Here is a 20,997-nt window from a genome sequence, read left to right as displayed (position 1 = left end):
GCAATATTTTCCTCGCTTGTTTTTGTATTAAACGAATTGAAGATATTGAATTGTAATAGTTGACAACTAGATATGTCCGATAATGGCTTTTTTGCCGATATCCCAATATTGTCGAACTCTTAATTACAGATTCTGATATCAACCAATACAGATATATACAGTGGTGGGATTAACACATTAGTATGCCTCATTTTGTTGTGATTGCATTAAACAATGTGAATTAGTGAATTATATTTATATAGCGCTTTTCTCAAGTGACTCAAAGCGCTTTACATAGTGACACCCAATATCTAAGTTACATTTAAACCAGTGTGGGTGGCACTGGGAGCAGGTGGGTAAAGTGTCTTGCCCAAGGACACAACAGCAGTAACTAGGATGGCACAAGCGGGAATCGAACCTGCAACTCTCAAGTTGCTGGCACGGCCACTCTACCAACCGAGCTATGCAGCCCCGTAACAATGTAACAAGGTTTTCCAAAATAAATCAACTAAAGTTATAGAAAAAAGTGCCAATATTTCACTGCCATAATTATTATTTAAGTAACAAAGTGAAATATTTTTTTAACATGCATCAAAACAGCAGCTTGGAATTTGGGACATGCTCTCCCTGAGAGGGCATGAGGAGGTTGAGGTGGCCGGGGTATGGTGTATATTGTAGCGTCCCGGAATGGTTAGCACTGCAAGGGGTTCTCTGGGTATTTGTTCTGTTGTGTTACGGTGCAGATGATCTCCCGAAATGTGTTTGTCATTCTAGTTTGGTGTGGGTTCACAGTGCGGCGTATATTTGTAACAGTGTTAAGGTGGTTTATACGGCCACCCTCAGTGTGACCTGTATGGCTGATGACCAAGTAAGTGCGTGAAAAGCCGTAGATATTATGTGACTGGGCCGACACGCAAAGGTAGTGCCTTTAAGGTTCATTGACCCTATGTCCGTGTACCACTAAAAAGTCATACATTTTACTTTTCGAAACAGATACCGATAATCACATTTTAAAGCACTTATCGGCCGATAATATCGGCAGCCCGATATTATCAGACATCTCTAGTTGACACCCTATTAAAAGTATTATACATGCTTTAAAAATCACCTTTCATGGTGGAAAATAACCATTTGGAAATAACCTGACAACACTGCCATTTTGGGTAAGCCACATCCTGGGTAAGTCACATGACAACCACTCCAAAGTGGTTCCTACGGGTCTCTTCGGTTCTTCAGGAGTTCCAAGTCAAGAACAAAGCTGTACGGGAACCATTTGAGGGCACGCATAGGGGTTCTTATGGGTTCAATTGTAAGGAGCAGCTATGTATCTATAAGTCCTACAAAGGCTAACATGGTGTTTATTGACAAATGACTGGTAATTAACAAATAGCCGTTATGAACCCAAACACCAAGCCTCCCCATCAAGTACGTCAAAACCCCCAAACATAACTAGCACAGTGGCAACACTGTGTTTTCTACTAGCACACTTTTAAATGACACGCGTTATAATAAACATTTCCACTCTTCATGCACACAAAAAAGTACTTGAAAAATAAATACCCAAATTAAGATATTTTGCTCAACTGCTTAAAAGTGCAGTTGCCCTTCAACCTCTTAAAAAGAAGATGTGTCCACATACTTGCCAACCTTGAGACCTCCGAATTCGGAAGATGGGGGAGGGGGGGTGTTGGGGGTGTGGTTGAAGGGGTGGGGGGGCGTGGTTGAGGTTCAGACAGCATACCCCTTCCCCTTCGAGCTGTCGTGGATGAAATTAAATTATTTTTTCCAATCATTTTGGAACTTGCAAGCATACTTCTTCTTACTCGTCGTCGCCGTATTTCTTCTTCGTTCTTCTGCTTCGTCTCCTCCTTGTTGTGTGTGCAGTTGTGCACTGAGCTCCGAAAGCCATATATGTTATCGAAGAGTTAGTGCTGCAAGGGGTATTTATTCTGTTGCGTTTATGTTGTGTTACAGGACGGATGTTCTCCTGAAATGTGTTTGTCATTCTCGTTTGGTGTGGGTTCACAGTGTGGCGCATATTTGTAAGAGTGTTAAAGTTGTTTATATGGCTGTTGACTAGGGGTGTAACGGTATGTGTATTTGTATTGAATCGTTTCAGTACGGGGGTTTCGGTTCGGCACGCGGGCGTACCGAACGGGTTTGTAAGTCTTCACAAGCTGCTCTGCTTTCTGCCTCTGTCTCAGCAGCAAGCATTGTCCCGCCCACACAACCATCTGATTGGTTACATACAAAGCCAATCAGCAGTGCGTATTCAATACGCATGTTGTCAATGCTTCAGCGTCGAGCGGATATGAGTTTAGCAGGGGAGCAGCGGATTCTCCCCAAATAATAATAACACTTCCAAGTCAACTACTTTCTAAACATCACTATGAGCCCGTTGACTTTCTAGAAACTTAAACTGCAGCTCAGCTCGCTCGCAGTTCTGGCTTGAGGTGAAGGCTAGTTAGCTTTTAGCGTAACGTTAGCTCATTTTGCTGTGTGTGTGTGTGCGTTAGGGGCAGCAAAGCCCTGTCTGTCTGTTATTTCATTGAACTCCATGGTGTTTAGGTATGAATAGTCTCTCCTATTGATGTTGTACTATTTTCTCAGCTATAGTTACATTAATCATTAGTATTGTAGCAGCCTAGTTTGAATGGCAGGGTCCCTGCTATCACATGTTGATACAAATATAACATTTACATAATAAAAGCCAACTACATGCTTCTCAAATGCTGTAATAAATTAAGCATGATGAGTTGACTTGAAGCTGTTTAATGTTGCACTTTTTATATGTAGAAGAAAGGTTTTGTTGTTTTATTTAATCAAAGCAACAACTTGAGGCAGTTTAATGTGGATTAACGTGGGCATAACTATTATAGTGTTCCCAATGTTAAAAGGATAAAGCCATTGTTTCCAAATTTGGTAAATAAATAACCCAAAAATTTATATTTTGTTGTTTTCTTACTGTACCGAAAATGAACCAAACCGTGACCTGTAAACCGAGGTACGTACCGAACCAAAACTGTTGTCTACCGTTACACCCCTACTGTTGACCAAGTATGCCTTGCATTGACTTGTGTGTGTGTGTGCTTGAAATTAACGTTATCATTAAACCAGTTAAAATATCATACATTGTGTCAGCATTTCTTGACATCTTTGAGTAAAGACCATTGTTAAACCCGTGCAACGCTACATTATTATGTGACTGTTTATATGGGGGAAAAGCGGGCGCCTGGACAGCACGCGGCTGTTAAGTGGTGAAGGTTTCAGGTGAGAGAGGCAGTGCCTTTAAAGCAGGGGTCTCAAATTCACTTTACCTGGGGGCCACTGGATGCAGAGTCTGGGTGAGGCTTGGCCGTAAGAAAAGATTTCTTTTAAAAAATGTGGGATACTCCTCAGCATGTTTAGTTGTATAATGACGTATTCCTTATGCAACACAACTTTCTCTGCAAATAAGACACGTCGGGGTGCCGATGTACTCAACAATTAAATATTGCATCTCCCACTTTTTTTGGAATTGTCTTTGCTCATCACTAACCCTTCTCTTCACTGCAGGCTTTGAAAAAGACATGTTTGGGGTTGTGGAATATATTTGTATTTACCCCACGCACGGAGAATAATGTTACTTCTGCAATGTGTGTTGTTCCGCTTTTCCTCCCTACAGCAACAAGGCGGTCAGCGGATAATAGCCGGGAAAGTACCTGGATAGCGAGCGCAAAAAACCAATGGCTCCCGTAGTGTTATCCGGCGTCATATAGAAATATATGTTGTTTTCATCGTCTGAGGCAATGCAAATTAAACAATAAAAAAACAAATAACGTTTTGAATTGGTCCAGGTTATCGGGGACTGTTATTACTGACGGACAGGTGTCGCCGTGGGACTGCAGCCAGGCACGTAAGAAAACCCTCGTCTCCATGGCGACGTCTCTGTCGCTTTCACTCGTTTGCCGCTTTTCCACTAAGGCAGGGGTAGGCAACCCAGAATGTGGAAAGAGCCATTTAGTACACAACGCTGTCAAGCGCCATTCATATAAAACTCTCAGGCCGCACTAATATGAAAATGTAATACTTGCACAACGTTAACCCGTCAGAGAGAAATCAGCTGAGTCCAGCACGCGACTGGAAGATGCTGGCAGATGTTGGCAAACAGCTGATTTTCCCCACCGAGATCGCCACTACCACTTTGAGGCCTGACCTAGTGCTCTGGTCCCCTTCCCACAAAAAGGCCTTCATTGTTGAGCTCACTGTACCCTGGGAGGAATCCATGTAGGAGGCATATGAGAGGAAACATTTGCGGTATTCCGAGCTGGCCGCGGAAGCTAAAAATTGTGGCTGGAATACTGAAGTCCGCCCTGTGGAGGTTGGGTGCAGAGGCTTTGTGAAGTGAAGTGAAGTGAATTATATTTATATAGCACTTTTTCCTCAAGTGACTCAAAGCACTTTACATAGTGAAACCCAATATCTAAGTTACAATTAAACCAGTGTGGGTGGCACTGGGAGCAGGTGGGTAAAGTGTCTTGCCCAAGGACACAACGGCATTGACTAGGAATGCGGAAACGGGGATCGAACCTGCAACCCTCAAGTTGCTGGCACGGCCGCTCTACCAACCGAGCTATACCGCCCCAGTAGCCGGTGGCTCTGGCTGAAGAGGAATGACCCCAATTGGGCCCCCAACTAGTGCATCAGGAGGTATGCGGTCAGGCAGAACAAAATCGGACTCAGGGAACCGGACGCCCCTGCCATGCATAGTCCCCTGATATGTCTGCCAACAAGGTGACTATCATGGCTAATTGGACTTGGGTCGCAAGCTCAGGTCTGATCATCCTGTAGCTGGCCGCCTCTGTAGTGCTAAAGGCCGAAACACCCGGTGACCCAGAGGAACACTACTGATGATGCGCACCCGTAAATTATTTTATCCTTCAGGTCTTCCATTCACGTTCACTGTTCACCTACAAGGCCACCAAGTGTATGTGCTCACAAAGGATGCAAACAGCAAATTTGTTTTAGGAGTCTTTTTACATGTTTTTAGGACTATATTTATGTGTTTTATGAGGTTTTTTTTACGTGTTTTAGGATCTGTTTTTAAAATTTTTTTAGGAGTCTTTTTACATGTTTTTAGGAGTATTTTTCCGTGTTTTATGAGTTTTTTACGTGTTTTAGGAGTCTTGTTATGTGTTCTAGGAGTAATTTACGTTTTAGATTTCACTGTGCATCTCTTCGGAGTCATTTTATGTGTTTTGGAGTCGGTTTGAATGTTTTAGAAGTTGGTTGTTGTGTTTGTAAATGTTTTACTCGTCATTTCATGTGTTAAGTCATTTTATGCATTTGTGTTTCGCACAAGAGGTAGAACATCTCACTCTGTGTTTTCTGGAATCTTTCATTATAAGGTGAAGGCCGCAAAATAACGTCTGAGACCCCTGCTTCAAAGGCAGGCCCCCAATATTGTTGTTCAGGTGGAAATCGGGAGAAAGTCCGCAGAATGGTTGCCCTGGGATATTTTCGGGAGGGGCACTGGTATTCGGGAGAACTCCCGGGAAAATTGGGAGGGTTGGCAAGTATGCGCGTCCAAAATAAATATTTCTGTGTGCTTGGACAGTTTCTTCCTGGACACGCTGATAATTTGTCTTAACCTCTTAGAACAGGGGTCGGTAACCTTTTTGGCTGAGAGAGCCAAGAAGCCAAATATTTTAAAATGTATTTTCCTAAGAGCCATATAATATTTTTTTTAACACTGAACACAACTAAGCGTGTGCATTTCTAAGTAAGACCAACATTTCCGGAGTATAGTAGGTCTCTTATTCTTTGTAATAATATTGTTATTCTGAAGCTAACTGTGGAAGGGGCGTGGCCTGCAGGCCTGCAGCAAAGCAGGATGTTGCCAGGACCAGCCTCGATATCAGCGACAGGTGCGTAGATGGCCCACCTGGGTTTTATTATCTAATCACCTGTCACTTTGTTATAGGCAGCAGCCAGGAGGAGAGACAGGGTTGGGGCTGGAGCCAGAGCGCGAGTGAGGATGAAAGAGAAAAAGACAATTGCTGGAAACCAACTGAGAGAAAAAGAAAAGAAAACAATATTGTAACCCTAAAACAGGCTCTTGGTGGTCTGAAGAACCCCTAGGAGGGCAAGCGCCACACTAACCAATAATAAATAAATTACTTCTTACCATAATGCAACTTTTTGAACATAAAAAAGCATGAGAATGTTTTATATTTTGAACGTTATTTTTAACATTGTGATTACAAGTGGAATTATTCATTACTTATCGTGTTAAGCAATTTATCTGAGAGCCAGATGCAGTCATCAAAAGAGCCACATCTGGCTCTAGAGCCATAGGTTCCCTACCCCTGTTTTAGAAGATAAGAAATGTCCAGAATAAATATTTTTTGTGTGCATGTACAAAGTTTGTGAGGAAGTTATGCGGATTAGAAAATATTACATATATCTTTACTACTAGTGTTAGCTGTTCAACTTTTTTGTCTAAATACAATTCATCATGACATACGCTGGTCTCGGGAGTGTTCGCTTATTTTCTCACATTGTGGTTTGAATTCTCTTCAGTCCCCCCCCCCCAAAAAAAAATCAGCGGCATTGACTGTTGCGGAGCGGTTGCCATGGCAACAGCAGGTGTAAAAGGCTCATGATGAATACAAATATTTCACACTGTAGAAAGTCATGTTATTGCTCGTCAATAGCGGAACCCTGGTCAAGTATGCGGTTTATGTTACGGGGTCTGCAGCGCCCTCAATGGGATGGTGGGGGGTAAGACCCTCACGTAGATGCCAGGCAGCTAACCAGGCATCAAAGGTGGCGCGGTATTTTTTTATTTTTTTCCCAGCCAATATCTAACCAAGTCCATTATTTTTGAATGTAGTACGTCCATCGAGGTGCATTCACATTATATCCATGGGCTTGGTAACACATTAAATATTGAGGCATTTTTTTGTGTAACAGACCATCCAAACTGCTACAGTGACGTCTCCGCCATCTGGTTATTGCCTTGCAGTATTGAGGAATGTCAAAATAAATGCATTTAACGTATGTAACAGCGCCTCCAGTGTGTCCGCCCATCGGGACCTTACACTTTCCGGGATAATATTGCTTCTTTTAAGCCTCCGGGAGACTTTACACCCTTGAAGAGGGGCCGATCAAACTCAATCGCAATTGAAATGGTACGACCTTTGTACGAAAAAAAAAAAAAAATCAGCCCTTTAAAGAGTGTTCACTTTCTTTTTGCCTTTTTCTGTTGTCCATGGTGCAAAGTTTAAAAAAGGGTGTGCAGGGGGTGAGGGTTGGAGTTTGCCACGGTGCGGGACAGTGCTTTCCACGTCTACCTGGAGATCATGGAGCTGGCCTGGGATTGGTTGGATGACGTGGTGGCGGCGCTGAGCTGGGAGAAGCCGCTGTGGCTGGACTCCAGGCTGGTCATGGAACCCCTGGGGGGGAAAAAGGAGACACAATGGAGTCAGGGAGAACATAACTTTTCCTTCCATTTCTACCTTTTCTCAGCGTGACCGACTGAATGTGTGTCACAATCAACACCATGCAGCTGCAAGGTTCATTATAGAGATGTCCGATAATGGCTTTGTTGCCGATATTGTCCAACTCTTAATTACCGATTCCAATATCAACCGACACCGATATATACAGTCGTGGAATGAACACATTATTATGCCTAATTTTGTTCTGATGCCCCACTGGATGCATTAAACAATGTAACAAGGTTTTCCGGATTAAATCAACTCAAGTTATGGAAAAAAATGCCAACGTGGCACTGCCATATTTATTATTGAAGTCACAAAGTGCATTATTTTTTTTTAACATGCCTCAAAACAGCAGCTTGGAATTTGGGATGTGCTCTTTCTGAGAGAGCATGATGAGGTTGAGGTGGGCGGGGTTAAGGTGTGGGGGGATTAGGGGGTAGCGGGGGTGTATATTGTAGCATCCCGAAAAGAGTTAGGGGTTCTGGGTATTTGTTCCGTTCTGTTTATGTTGTGTTACCGTGCAGATGTTCTCCCGAAATGTGTTTGTCATTCTTGTTTGGTGTGGGTTCACAGTGCGGCGCATACTTGTAACAGTGTTAAAGTTGTTTATATGGCCACCCTCAGTGTGACTTGTCTGGCTGTTGACCAAGTATGCCTTGCGTGTGTGAAAAGCCGTAGATATGTGATTGGGCCGGCATGCAAAGGCACACCCCCAATATGGTTGTCTGGGTGGAAATCGGGAGAAATTCGGGAGAATGGTTGCCCCGGGAGATTTTCGGGAGGGGCAATGACATTCGGGAGCCTCCCGGGAAAATCGGGAGGGTTGGTAAGTATGACTGGGAGACTCAACTGCTCTATACTTCTCCCTACGTCCGTGTACCACTCCGTATAGCGGCGTTTTAAAAATACATAAATGTTACTTTTTGAAACAGATACCGATAATTTCCCATATTACATTTTAAACCGTTTATCGGCCGATAATATCGGCAGTCGGATATTATCGAACATCTCTAATGTTAACACAGAATTGTATACATTTGTTTTTAGCCTTTAAAAAATCTGTGTACCACTCCGTACAGCGGCGTTTTAAAAAGTCATGAATGTTACTTTTTGAAACAGATAACGATAATTTCCGATATTACATTTTAAAGCATTTATCGGACGACAATATCGGCAGTCGGATATTATCGGACATCTCAAATGTTAACGCAGAATTGTATACATTTGTTTTTAGCCTTTAAAAAATCCGTGTACCACTCCGTACAGCGGCGTTTTAAAAATACATAAATGTTACTTTTTGAAACAGATACCAATAATTTCCAATGTTACATTTTAAAGCATTTATCGGACGACAAAATCGGCAGTCGGATATTATCGGACATCTCAAATGTTAACGCAGAATTGTATACATTTGTTTTCAGCCTTTAAAAAAAATAAACATCCGTCAGCTAGTTATTCGAATTATACTAATACATATCATATTGATTGCCAATCAGTGAGACAATTAGACAAACAGTGTTGCTGGGTTAAATCATGAATGGGGAAAGACTGCAGCAATGTCACAGGTTCTACTAAAGTACAATCATAACCAATCTGGGATCGTCAGGTTCACACAAATGTCAATTACCAGCCTTATTCAGCATTAGGATGAAGAATATTTTCATCTTTTAATTGTACATTCAAACCTTCATCCTTACAGTTTAATTGATCCCAACAAAGTACCCACAAAGGATCCAAAGTTGACTATATCTTCAAAATAAACTTTGGATAGCTTGTTCGACAACTGCTTCAGTCGTTCAAAAATGGTGTTTCCAGTCTGTAGTAAAAGACAAGTATAAATGCAATTCTGTTGATTGTTAGAATAAGTATGCAAAAATAAATAAACATAAATCCAACACTTCATTGAAGCTAGTATTGTTAGTAGGGGTGTACTGATCAAATCTGAGTCCAAATCCCTAACTAAGCCATGCAAACAATAAAAGACTGCGCGCCAAAACATGGAAGCTGTCGATCATGGCGTTGTCAATACCCACACACTGCTAAGCGTCCTCGCCAATAGCAATGTGCATACCAGAGATTGTCTTTACAATCCAATACAGACTACAATTCAGGCTGGTGTTGGTTTACAGAACTGATACCAATGTATTGTGCAAAAATACCTAATGTGTCTAGTAAAATATAAAAAGTAAAGTATTTCATGTGCAGCTGCTCTTGTGGAATCATCTTCAAACGATATAAAATCACAGGGTGATGATTTTATTTCGCACTGAATGTGTTATCCTTTTTATATTGAACTCTCTATGTAGTGTCTCCACATAGCCTACAATATATGGAAAAACACACTTGCTGTTAAACAATACTTAGTGACTCATTTTATTGCCAGTAAATGTTTTGACTGAATGAATGAGCACATTACAGACATACACTATACTGCCAAAAGTATTTGGCCACCTGCCTTGACTCACATACGAACTTGAAGTTTCATTCCATTCCTAACCCATAGGATTCAATATGTCGGTCCACCTTTTGCAGCTATTACAGCTTCAACTCTTCTGAGAAGGCTGTCCACAAGCTCGGCACAATGCAGTCCGAAATGTACTGTTCTCCTGGCAACCTCCGAACCCAGACTCATCCGTCAGATTGCCAGATGGAAAAGCGTGATTCATCAGGCCAGAGAAGGCGTCTCCACTGCTCTTGAGTCCAGTGGCGAGGTGCTTTACACCACTGCGTCCCACGCTTTGCATTGGACTTGGTGACATATGGCTTCGATGCAGCTGCTCGGCCATGGAAACCCATTCCATGAAGCTCTCTGCGTACTGTGCGTGGGCTAATTGGGAGGTCACATTATGTTTGGAGCTGTGTAGCAATTGACTGTGAAGTGAAGTGAATTATATTTATATAGCGCTTTTCTCAAGTGACTCAAAGCGGTTTACATAGTGACACCCAATATCTAAGTTACATTTAAACCAGTGTGGGTGGCACTGGGAGCAGGTGGGTAAAGTGTCTTGCCCAAGGACACAACGGCAGTAACTAGGGTGGCACAAGCGGGAATCGAACCTGCAACCCTCAAATTGCTGACACGGCCACTCTACCAACCGAGCTGTGCCGCCCCTGTGCAGAAAGTCTTTGCATGATGCACTTCAGCATTCGCTGACCCCTCTCTGCCAGTTTACGTGGCCTACCACTTGGTGGCTGAGTTGCTGTTGTTCCCAAAACTCTTCCTTTTTCTTATAATAGAGCCGACAGTTGACTTTGGAATATTTAGGAGCGAGGCTATTTCACGACTGGATTTGTTGCACAGGTGGCATTCAATGACAGTTCCATGCTGGAAATCACTGAGAGCGGCCCATTCTTTCATAAATTTCGAAGTTTGGAGCTCTGTAGCAACTTAACATCCGGAAAGTCTTTGCACGATGCACTTCAGCATCCGCTGACCACTCTCTGTCAATTTACATAGCCTAGCACTTGGTGGCTGAGTTGCTGTTGTTCCCAAACTATTCCATTCTCTTATAGTGAAGCCTACAATTGACTTTGTAATATTTAGGAGCGAGGAAATTTCACGACTGGATTTGTTGCACAGGGGGCATCCTATGCCAGTTCCACGCTGGAAATCACAGAGAGCGGCCCATTCTTTCACAAATTTCCAAGTTTGGAGCTCTGTAGCAACTTACTGTGCGGAAAGTCCTTGCACGATGCACTTCAGCATCCGCTGACCCTCTCTGTCAGTTTACGTGGCCTACCACTTGGTGGCTGAGTTGCCGTTGTTCCCCAAACTCTTCCTTTTTCATATAATAAAGCCGACAGTTGACTTTGGAATATTTAGGAGCGAGGAAATTTCAAGACTGAATTTGTTGCACAGTTGGCATCCAATGAGAGTTCCATGCTAGAAATCACTGAGAGCGGCCCATTCTTTCACAAATTTCTAAGTTTGGAGCTCTGTAGCAACTTACTGTGCGGAAAGTCAGCAAACTCTTTGCACGAAGCACTTCAGCATCCGCTGGCCCCTCTCTGTCAGTTTACATGGCCTACCACTTGGTGGCTGAGTTGCTGTTGTTCCCAAAACTCTTCCTTTTTCTTATAATAAAGCCGACAGTTGACTTTGGAATATTTAGGAGCGAGGAAATTTCACGACTGGATTTGTTGCACAGGTGGCATTCAATGACAGTTCCATGCTGGAAATCACTGACAGCGGCCCATTCTTTCACAAATTTCTAAGTTTGGAGCTCTGTAGCAACTTACTGTGCGGAAAGTCTTTGCACGATGCACTTCAGCATCCGCTGACCCTCTCTGTCAGTTTACGTGGCCTACCACTTGGTGGCTGAGTTGCTGTTGTTCCCAAAACTCTTCCTTTTTCTTACAATAAAGCCGACAGTTGACTTTGGAATATTTAGGAGCGGGGAAATTTCAAGACTGGATTTGTTGCACAGTTGGCATCCAATGACAGTTCCATGCTGGAAATCACCGAGAGCGGCCCATTCTTATGCAAATTTTGAAGTTTGGAGCTTTATAGCAACTTACTGTGCGGAAAGTCTTTGCACGATGCACTTCAGCATCCGCTGACCGCTCTCTGTCAGTTTACGTTACCTACCACTTGGTGGGTGAGTTGCTGTTGTTCCCAAAACTCTTCCTTTTTCTTCTAATAAAGCCGACAGTTGACTTTGGAATATTTAGGAGCGAGGATATTTCACGACTGGATTTGTTGCACAGGTGGCATTCAATGACAGCTCCATGCTAGAAATCACTGAGAGCGGCCCATTCTTTCACAAATTTCGAAATTTGGAGGTATGTAGCAACTTACTATGCGGAAAGTCGGCGACCTCTTTGTCCTCTACGCTTCAGCATCCGCTGACCCCTCTCTAGTCAGTTTACGTGGCCTACCACATGGTGGTTGAGTTGCTGTTGTTCCCAAACTCTTCCATTGTCTTATACTAAAGCAGACAGTTGACTTTGGAATATTTAGGAGCGAGGAAATTTCACGACTGGATTTGTTGCACAGGTTGCACCCTATGCCAGTTCCATGCTAGAAATCACTGAGCGCGGCCCATTCTTTCACAAATTTCGAAGTTTGGAGCTCTGTAGCAACTTACTGTGCGGAGAGTCGGCGACCTCTTTGCACGAAGCACTTCAGCATCCGCTGACCCCTCTCAAGTCAGTTTACGTGGCCTACCACTTGGTGGCTGAGTTGCTGTTTATCCCAAACTATTCAATTTTTTTATAATAAAGCCGACAGTTGACTTTAGAATATATAGGAGCGAGGAAATTTCACGACTGGATTTGTTGCACAGGTTGCACCCTATGCCAGTTCCATGCTAGAAATCACTGAGCGCGGCCCATTCTTTCACAAATTTCGAAGTTTGGAGCTCTGTAGCAACTTACTGTGCGGAAAGTCGGCGACCTCTTTGTCCTCTACGCTTCAGCATCCGCTGACCCCTCTCTAGTCAGTTTACGTGGCCTACCACTTGGTGGCTGAGTTGCTGTTGTTCCCAAACTCTTCCATTGTCTTATACTAAAGCAGACAGTTGACTTTGGAATATTTAGGAGCGAGGAAATTTCACGACTGGATTTGTTGCACAGGTGGCATCCTATGCCAGTTCCATGCTAGAAATCACTGAACGCGGCCCATTCTTTCACAAATTTCGAAGTTTGGATCTCTGTAGCAACTTACTGAGCGGAGAGTCAGCGACCTCTTTGCACGAAGCACTTCAGCATCCGCTGACCCCTCTCAAGTCAGTTTACGTGGCCTACCCCATGGTGGCTGAGTTGCTGTTTTTCCCAAACTATTAAATTTTTTTATAATAAAGCCGACAGTTGACTTTAGAATATATAGGAGCGAGGAAATTTCACGACTGGATTTGTTGCACAGGTGGTATCCAATGACAGTTCCATGCTAGAAATCACTGAGTGCGGCCCATTCTTTTACAAATTTCGAAGTTTGGAACTCTGTAGCAACTTACTGTGCGGAAAGTCGGCGACCTCTTTGTCCTCTACGCTTTAGCATCCGCTGACACCTCTCTAGTCAGTCTACGTGGCCTACCACTTGGTGGCTGAGTTGCTGTTCCCAAACTCTTCCATTTTCTTATGATAAAGCCGACAGTTGACTTTGGAATATTTAGGAGCGAGGACATTTCACGACTGGATTTGTTGCACAGGTGGCATTCAATAACAGTTCCATGCTGGAAATCACTGAGAGAGGCCCATTCTTTTACAAATTTCGAAATTTGGAGCTCTGTAGCAACTTACTGTGCGGAAAGTCAGCAACCTCTTTTCACGAAGCACTTCAGATTCCGCTAACCCCTCTCTAGTCAGTTTACGTGGCCTACCACTTGGTGGCTGAGTTGCTGTTGTTCCCAAACTCTTCCATTTTTTTACAATAAAGCCGACAGTTGACTTTGGAATATGTAGGAACGAGGAAATTTCACGACTGGATTTGTTGCACAGGTGGCATCCAATGACAGTTCCATGCTAGAAATCACTTAGAGCGGCCCATTCTTTCACAAATTTCTAAGTTTGGAGCTCTGTAGCACCTTACTGTGCGGAAAGTCGGCGACCTCTTTGCACGACGCACTTCAGCATCTGCTGACCCCTCTTTAGTCAGTTTACGTGGCCTACCACTTGGTGGCTGAGTTGCTGATGTTCCCAAAGTCTTCCATTCTCTTATACTAAAGCCGACAGTTGACTTTGGAGTATTTAGCAGCGAGGAAATTTCACGACTGGATCTGTTGCACAGGTGGCATCCAATGACAGTTCCACGCTGGAAATCACTGAGCGCGGCCCATTCTTTCACAAATTTCGAAGTTTGGAGCTCTGTAGCAACTTACTGTGCGGAAAGTCTTTGCAGAATGCACTTCAGCATCTGCTGAGCCTTCTCTGTCAGTTTACGTGGCCTACCACTTGGTGGTTGAGTTGCTGTTGTTCCCAAACTCTTCCATTCTCTTATAACAAAGCCGACAGTTGACTTTAGAATATTTAGGAGCAAGTAAATTTCACGACTGGATTTGTTGCACAGGTGGCATCCTATGCCAGTTCCACGCTGGAAATCACTGAGCGCAGCCCATTCTTTCACAAATTTCGAAGTTTGGAGCTCTGTAGCAACTTACTATGCGGAAAGTCTTTCCACGATGCACTTTAGAATCCACTGGCCCCTCTCTGTCAGTTTACGTGGCCTACCACTTGGTGGCTGAGTTGCTGTTGTTCCCAAAACTCTTTTTCTTATAATAAAGCCGACAGTTGACTTTAGAATATTTAGGAGCGAGGACATTTCAAGACTGGATTTGTTGCACAGTTGGCATCCAATGACAGTTCCATAATATCATTCTTTCACAAATTTCGACGTTTGGAGCTCTGTAGCAACTTACTGTGCGGAAAGTCTTTGCATGATGCACTTCAGCATCCACTGGCCCCTCTCTGTCAGTTTACGTGGCCTACCACTTGGTGGCTGAGTTGCTGTTGTTCCCAAAACTCTTTTTCTTATAATAAAGCCGACAGTTGACTTTAGAATATTTAGGAGCGAGGAAATTTCAAGACTGGATTTGTTGCAAAGTTGGCATCCAATGACAGTTCCATGCTGGAAATCACTGAGCGCGGCCCATTCTTTCACAAATTTCGACGTTTGGAGCTCTGAAGCAACTTACTGTGCGGAAAGTCAGCAACGTCTTTGCACGATGCACTTCAGCATCCGCTGACTCCTCTCTGGCAGTTTATGTGGCCTACCACTTGGTGGCTGAGTTGCTGTTGTTCCCAAACTCTTCCATTCTGTTATACTAAAGCCGACAGTTGACTTTGGAATATTTAGGAGCGAGGAAATTTCAGGACTGGATTTGTTGCACAGGTGGCATCCTATGCCAGTTGCACGCTGGAAATCACTGAGAGTGGCCCATTCTTTCACAAATATTTGTAGAAACAGTCTCCATGCTTAAGTGCCAAGTGATTAGGACACCTGATTCTGATCATTTGGATGGGTAGCCAAATACATTAGGCAATACAGTGCACTTTGGCGAGAGAAGAAGTAGTTCTCACCAACCGCATTTCATTTAGACAAGATCTGAATGGTTTAGTTATTTTACACTGTGTCTCTTTTGATGGTATACATGATCTCAACTGATTAAAGTATCATGATTTTGATTAAGGAATCAATATTAGAGCTTAAAGATCTGTAATTGGCGGTATCGGTATTTCAGCATCAATCCGCACATCACTACCAGCCATGCTGCCGCGGAGTAGACTTGTTGGGATTGCAGCCGAAAGCAGGAATCACAAGGGATATGGTTAAATGAAAGAGGGGCAACCAATGAGCCACTTACAAACTCTGCACGTCACAGCAAGCAGTTCTTCACAGGAAGAGGACAGGAGGAAGAGGCAGGAGGGAGAAGGCAAGAAAGAACAGGTGTGGGTTGGATAGAGAACAAAATCAAAAGGAAGCATCCTCATTTGATTATCAGGCTTGTAAAAAGTATCCAATACGTTTAACAGAATGTAACTGAGTCATCTGGCAAAATGACGCGTTTGAGGTATAAAAAGAGAGTGAAAAAACCTCGTTGTCTCAAAGACAAGTTTGAAATTATTGGCGAAGTAAAGTAAAATTTGATCCAAACATCTGTAATACTCTTATTGAGTTACCAACCTGAAGTCCTCTGAGCCCAACACCTCAGTGTAGTACATGACTTTACACTTATGCGAAGAGACCTGCAGGGTTGCCAGAACGTCATCCACCCGAGGCAGATTGGTGGCCGAGCACGCAGGCATGTTGTGGAACTTCCACTGGAGGATGTAGAACCCTGGCCAACGTGTAATATGGGAGCCCTGGACAAAGTAAAGGTTCGGGTAAACGAGGATCAACCCACAAGGAAACTAAACATGGACCTAGGGCTGGGCGATATATCAATGTACTCGATATATCGCGGGTTTGTCTCTGTGCGATATAGACAATGACTATATGGTGATATTCAAGTATACGTTCTCATGCAGTTGCTTTTAGCTGCTGGCATTACACCACAGCAGGGGTCGGGAACCTTTTTGGCTGAGAGAGCCATGAAAGCCAAATATTTTAAAACGTATTCCCGTGAGAGTCGTACAATATTTTTAACACTAAATGCAACTGTCATGTTCAAACACTGACGCCATATATAAAACAGACAAGAAGCAAGGAATTCAACAGAGACTGGATTCAATTTAGCTCAATGAGGAGAAACGCGTAGACCTGTACTCTTGTACAGTGTCGTCCCACGCTCTGACAATCGAATTCTACGCCTCCTCTTTTATTTGGACTTTCCCTGATTACAACAACCAAATGCGTGCATCTGTCAAACGAAGGAAGAATTCATTCCCAAGAAAAACAACAGGGGGTCCATCGTCTGGAGGTGGTTTGGCTTCAAGTGGGAATATGTCGAAAAGACAACCGGAATTTGTCGAATGTGGGGCAAAAGTGTTGATACAAAAAGTAGCATTACTGATAATCCATCCATCCATCCATTTTCTACCGCTTATTACCTTTCGGGGTCGCGGGGGGCGCTGGCGCCTATCTCAGCTACAATCGGGCGGAAGGCAGGGTACACCCTGGACAAGTCGCCACCTCATCACAGGGCCAACACAGATAGACAACATTCACACTCACATTCACACACTAGGGCCAATTTAGTGTTGCCAATCAACCTATCCCCAGGTGCATGTCTTTGGAAGTGGGAGGAAGCCGGAGTACATGCAAACTCCACACAGAAAGATCCAGAGCCTGGATTTGAACCCAGGACTGCAGGACCTTCGTATTGTGAGGCAGACGCACTAACCCCTCTTCCACCGAATATTTAGCATTATTTGAAAAGTCACCTGCTAGAGAATGAAGAGTGCCTACTCTGCATTTCAACATCTCCATTCGGTGCCACACGTCCACACCATCAAAATGCAGAGGCAAACATTTCCAGATCAACAACGTACGAAAAAACAACTCAACAACAAAAGGAGATAATGTCCGGAGTAACCTACCACATAGTGAAGGACATACACTATTTGATTTCCTATTATTTGACACTTATTTAAATATCTTGTGTGACATCATGCACAAAAGTGCACTTTATTTGTTTTACACTATTAGAGTGGCGTTCTGTACAAACAGTGCACAACAGGGGCGGCATAGCTCGGTTAGTAGAGTGGCCGTGCCAGCAACTTGAGGGTTGCAGGTTCGATTCCCGCTTCCGCCATCCTAGTCACTGCCATTGTGTCCTTGGGCAAGACACTTTACCCAACTGCTCCCAGAGCCACCCACACTGGTTTAAATGTAACTTAGATATTGGGTTTCACTATGTAAAGTGCTTCGAGTCACTAGAGAAAAGTGCTATATAAATATAATTCACTTCACTTCACTTTAATTTAGTGTTGTTTTGATATGTCATCTCAGGGGTAGGGAACCTATGGCTCAGGAGCCAGATGTGGCTCTTTTGATGACTGCATCTGGCTCTCAGATAAATCTGAGCTGGCATTGCTTAACACGATAAATAATGAATAATTCCACTTGTAATCACAGTGTTAAAAGTATAAAACATTCTCATGCATTTTTAATCCATCCATCCGTTTCTACCGCACCTGTTCAAGAAGTTGCGTTAATGGTAAGAAGTGATTTATTTATTATTGGTTAGTGCGGGGCTTGCCCTCCTGGAGGTTCTTCAGACCACCAAGCACCGACGTATGAGCCTGTTTCAGGGTTACAATATTGTTTTATTTTTCAATAAGTCTCTCGGTTGCTTTCCAGCAATTGTCTTTTTCTCTTTCGTTTTCGCTCGCGATCTGGCTCCAGCCCCAAACCCGTCTCTCCTCCTAGCTGCTGCTTATAACAGAGCGACAGGTGATCAGATAACAAGGCCCAGGTGTGCCATTTACGCACCTGTCGCTGATTTCGAAGCCGGTACTGGCACCCCCTGCTTCGCTGCAGGCCCACAGGCCACGCCCCTTCCACAGTTAGCTTCAGAATAACAATATTATTCCAAAGAATAAGAGACCTTTTATAAAATGCACGTGTTTATTTGTGTTCAGCGTTAAAAAAAAAATTATATGGCTCTTACAGAAATAAATTCTAAAATATTTGGGTTTCTTGGCTCTTTCAGCCAAAAAGGTTCCCGACCCCTGTGTCATCTTATTGTGCACAAAAGTGCACAATGAGCTTGTTTTAAAATGTCTCTGACAATCTTGCACTTTCTGTTTTGAAATGACATGAATGTTTGTGCCACTGCTTAACTGTTTAATAAATACACTTTTGCTAAATTGACTTAGTTGTGATTTCTTTCTCTGCATGCAAGTTTAAAATGAGCATATATTGTTGCAGTATGAACAACAGTGTTTTAATGTAGACACATAGAACCATCACACTGCTGTGATTATATGCATCAAGTGTTCATTCAAGGCTAAGGCAAAATATGGAGATATATATGGTGTATCGTGACATGGCCTAAAAATATTGAGTTGTTAAAAAAAGGCCATATCGCCCAGCCCTACATGGACCAACATCTAATTGTTTCCCTGCGCATTTACCTGCACACTTTCTCCTTCCTTGCAGGTTAGAGGAGACTCCACCCTGCTGTAATCTTGCCCCAGCGTCCAGGACTTGTCAATAAGCTGCACATTGTTGCCGCCGGGGGAGGTGATGCCATGAGTTCCCAGTGGGTCCTTGCGGGGTGGCTGAGGCGCCCGCTTGGAGTGGTAGATGTTGAAGACGACATCGCCTTTGCAGACGTCGAAGTCCCAGGTGACGACAGAGGAGGCGTCAATAATCTGAATCAAAAGCTACAAAAAAAAAAAAAAAAAAAGAGGAAAAAAAGGGAACAAATGGAGTTTAGGGATTCAGCTAAACATACAGTTTGAATTGTGTCAAACATCTTTGGTGGTTTTACTAACAGCATTTTCAAACAAAACACTTTCATCTGTGTATGTTTATAGGACAATACTTCCTATTTTTCCAATGCAAATGATATCAGTTACATAGCTACGTATTACGTCACACATACAGCTGCACACAAAAATGTATTATCTTGACTCTTGACTAACACACAAACATTTTTTTAAATAACAGTTTGTTTTATTGTACTGAACAAGCTGCATCAAAAACAAACGGTGCCGTTGTACTGGAGGACTAATGCTCTACTGCAGGGGTGTCCACACTTTTCTGCGGGCCAGCTACTTTTCAATTGAACAAGTCGAGGGGATCTACCTCATTCATATATATAATTGATATTTATTTATTTATAAAAGGGACGTTTTTGTTAACAAGTTAAAGACGTTTAATGATAATACAAGCATGTTTAACACATATAGATTCCTTTCTTTCATGAAGACAAGATTAGAAGTTGGTGTATAACCTGATTCTGATGACTTGCATTGATTGGAATTAGAGATGTCCGATAATATCGGACTGCCGATATTATCGGCTGATAAATACTTTAAAATGTAATATCAGAAATGATCGGTATCGGTTTCATACAGTAAAATGTATGACTTTTTAAAACGCTGCTGTACAGAGCGGTACACGGACGTAGAGAGAAGTACAGAGCGCCTATAAACCTTAAAGGCACTGCGATAGTACCTACGGCTTTTCACACACACAAGTGAATGCAATGCATACTTGGTCAACAGCCATACAGGTCACACAGAGGGTGGCCGTATAAACAACTTTAACACTGTTACAAATATGCGCCACACTGTGAACCCACACCAAACAAGAATGACAAACACATTTCGGGAGCACATCCGCACCGTAACACAACATAAACACAAACACAACAGAACCCCTTGCAGCATTAAATCTTCCGGGACGCTACAATATACACCCCGTTGCTACCCCTTCCCCCACCCCAACCCCGCCCACTTCAACCTCCTCATGCTCTCTCAGGGATAGCCTGTCCCAAATTTTTAAAAAAATAATGCACTTTGTGACTTCAATAATAAATATGGCATTTTTTTTTCCATAACTTGAGTTGATTTATTTTGGAAAACCTTGTTACGTTGTTTATTGCATCCAGTGGAGCATCACAACAAAATTAGGCATAATAATGTGTTAATTCCACCACTGTATATATCTGTATCGGATAATATCGAAATCGGTAATTAAGAGTTGGACAATATCGGAAAAAAGACATTATTGGACATCTCTACTTTTTGGCATCTTATTAGTCCGGCTTCCATACTCCTTTTTATACTTTACAAGAAAAAATACATTGGCGGCAAACTAGCTTGCTAGATTGTGCACGCCATCTTTCTGAGACTCTTATTTTGTTTGCACTGGCGGGACAAAGCAGAGCTTTTATTGTGAATTTAGGAATTGTGCAGTTGGTCTTTAGAGTTTTGACGGCAGGTACCTGCGCAAGAGTCTGTTGAAATAAAAAGGGATTCACGCCTTCCTGCCAGTAATTTTTTCTTAATAATGATCTGGCAGCAGCCAGCGTCATCTCACAAGACCCACGGGTGCCGTGAATATCAATCAAGTGATGAAAAAGACATCTTAGTGAAGATTCATGATTGCTAATTTTTAAGTCTATTTTTTCAATGCCTGGCTGGC

The 20,997-nt window shown here is 43.0% G+C and overlaps 1 protein-coding gene across 3 annotated transcripts in view; it reads right to left on the bottom strand.

The window, feature by feature from the left end:
• Positions 1-1,099: 1,099 nt before the first annotated feature.
• si:dkey-237i9.1 (SEC14-like protein 1) overlaps positions 1,100-20,997 on the bottom strand; it is a 100,229-nt gene continuing 80,331 nt past the window's right edge. For 2 of the 3 annotated variants that reach the window (XM_061880659.1, XM_061880661.1), the window contains 4 exons: positions 18,978-19,229; positions 16,084-16,262; positions 15,764-15,790; positions 1,100-7,415 (listed from right to left, as the gene is read on the bottom strand). In XM_061880659.1, the coding sequence (XP_061736643.1) occupies positions 7,310-7,415; positions 15,764-15,790; positions 16,084-16,262; positions 18,978-19,229 (564 nt within the window). In that variant the 3' untranslated portion in view covers positions 1,100-7,309. The remainder of the gene's footprint in view (positions 7,416-15,763; positions 15,791-16,083; positions 16,263-18,977; positions 19,230-20,997) is intronic. The other variant, XM_061880660.1, reaches the window with a different exon arrangement.

The sequence above is a fragment of the Nerophis ophidion genome, linkage group LG20, assembly GCF_033978795.1.
Source record: "Nerophis ophidion isolate RoL-2023_Sa linkage group LG20, RoL_Noph_v1.0, whole genome shotgun sequence".
Lineage (NCBI taxonomy): Eukaryota > Metazoa > Chordata > Actinopteri > Syngnathiformes > Syngnathidae > Nerophis > Nerophis ophidion.
This window is presented reverse-complemented; position numbering and strand designations above follow the sequence as displayed.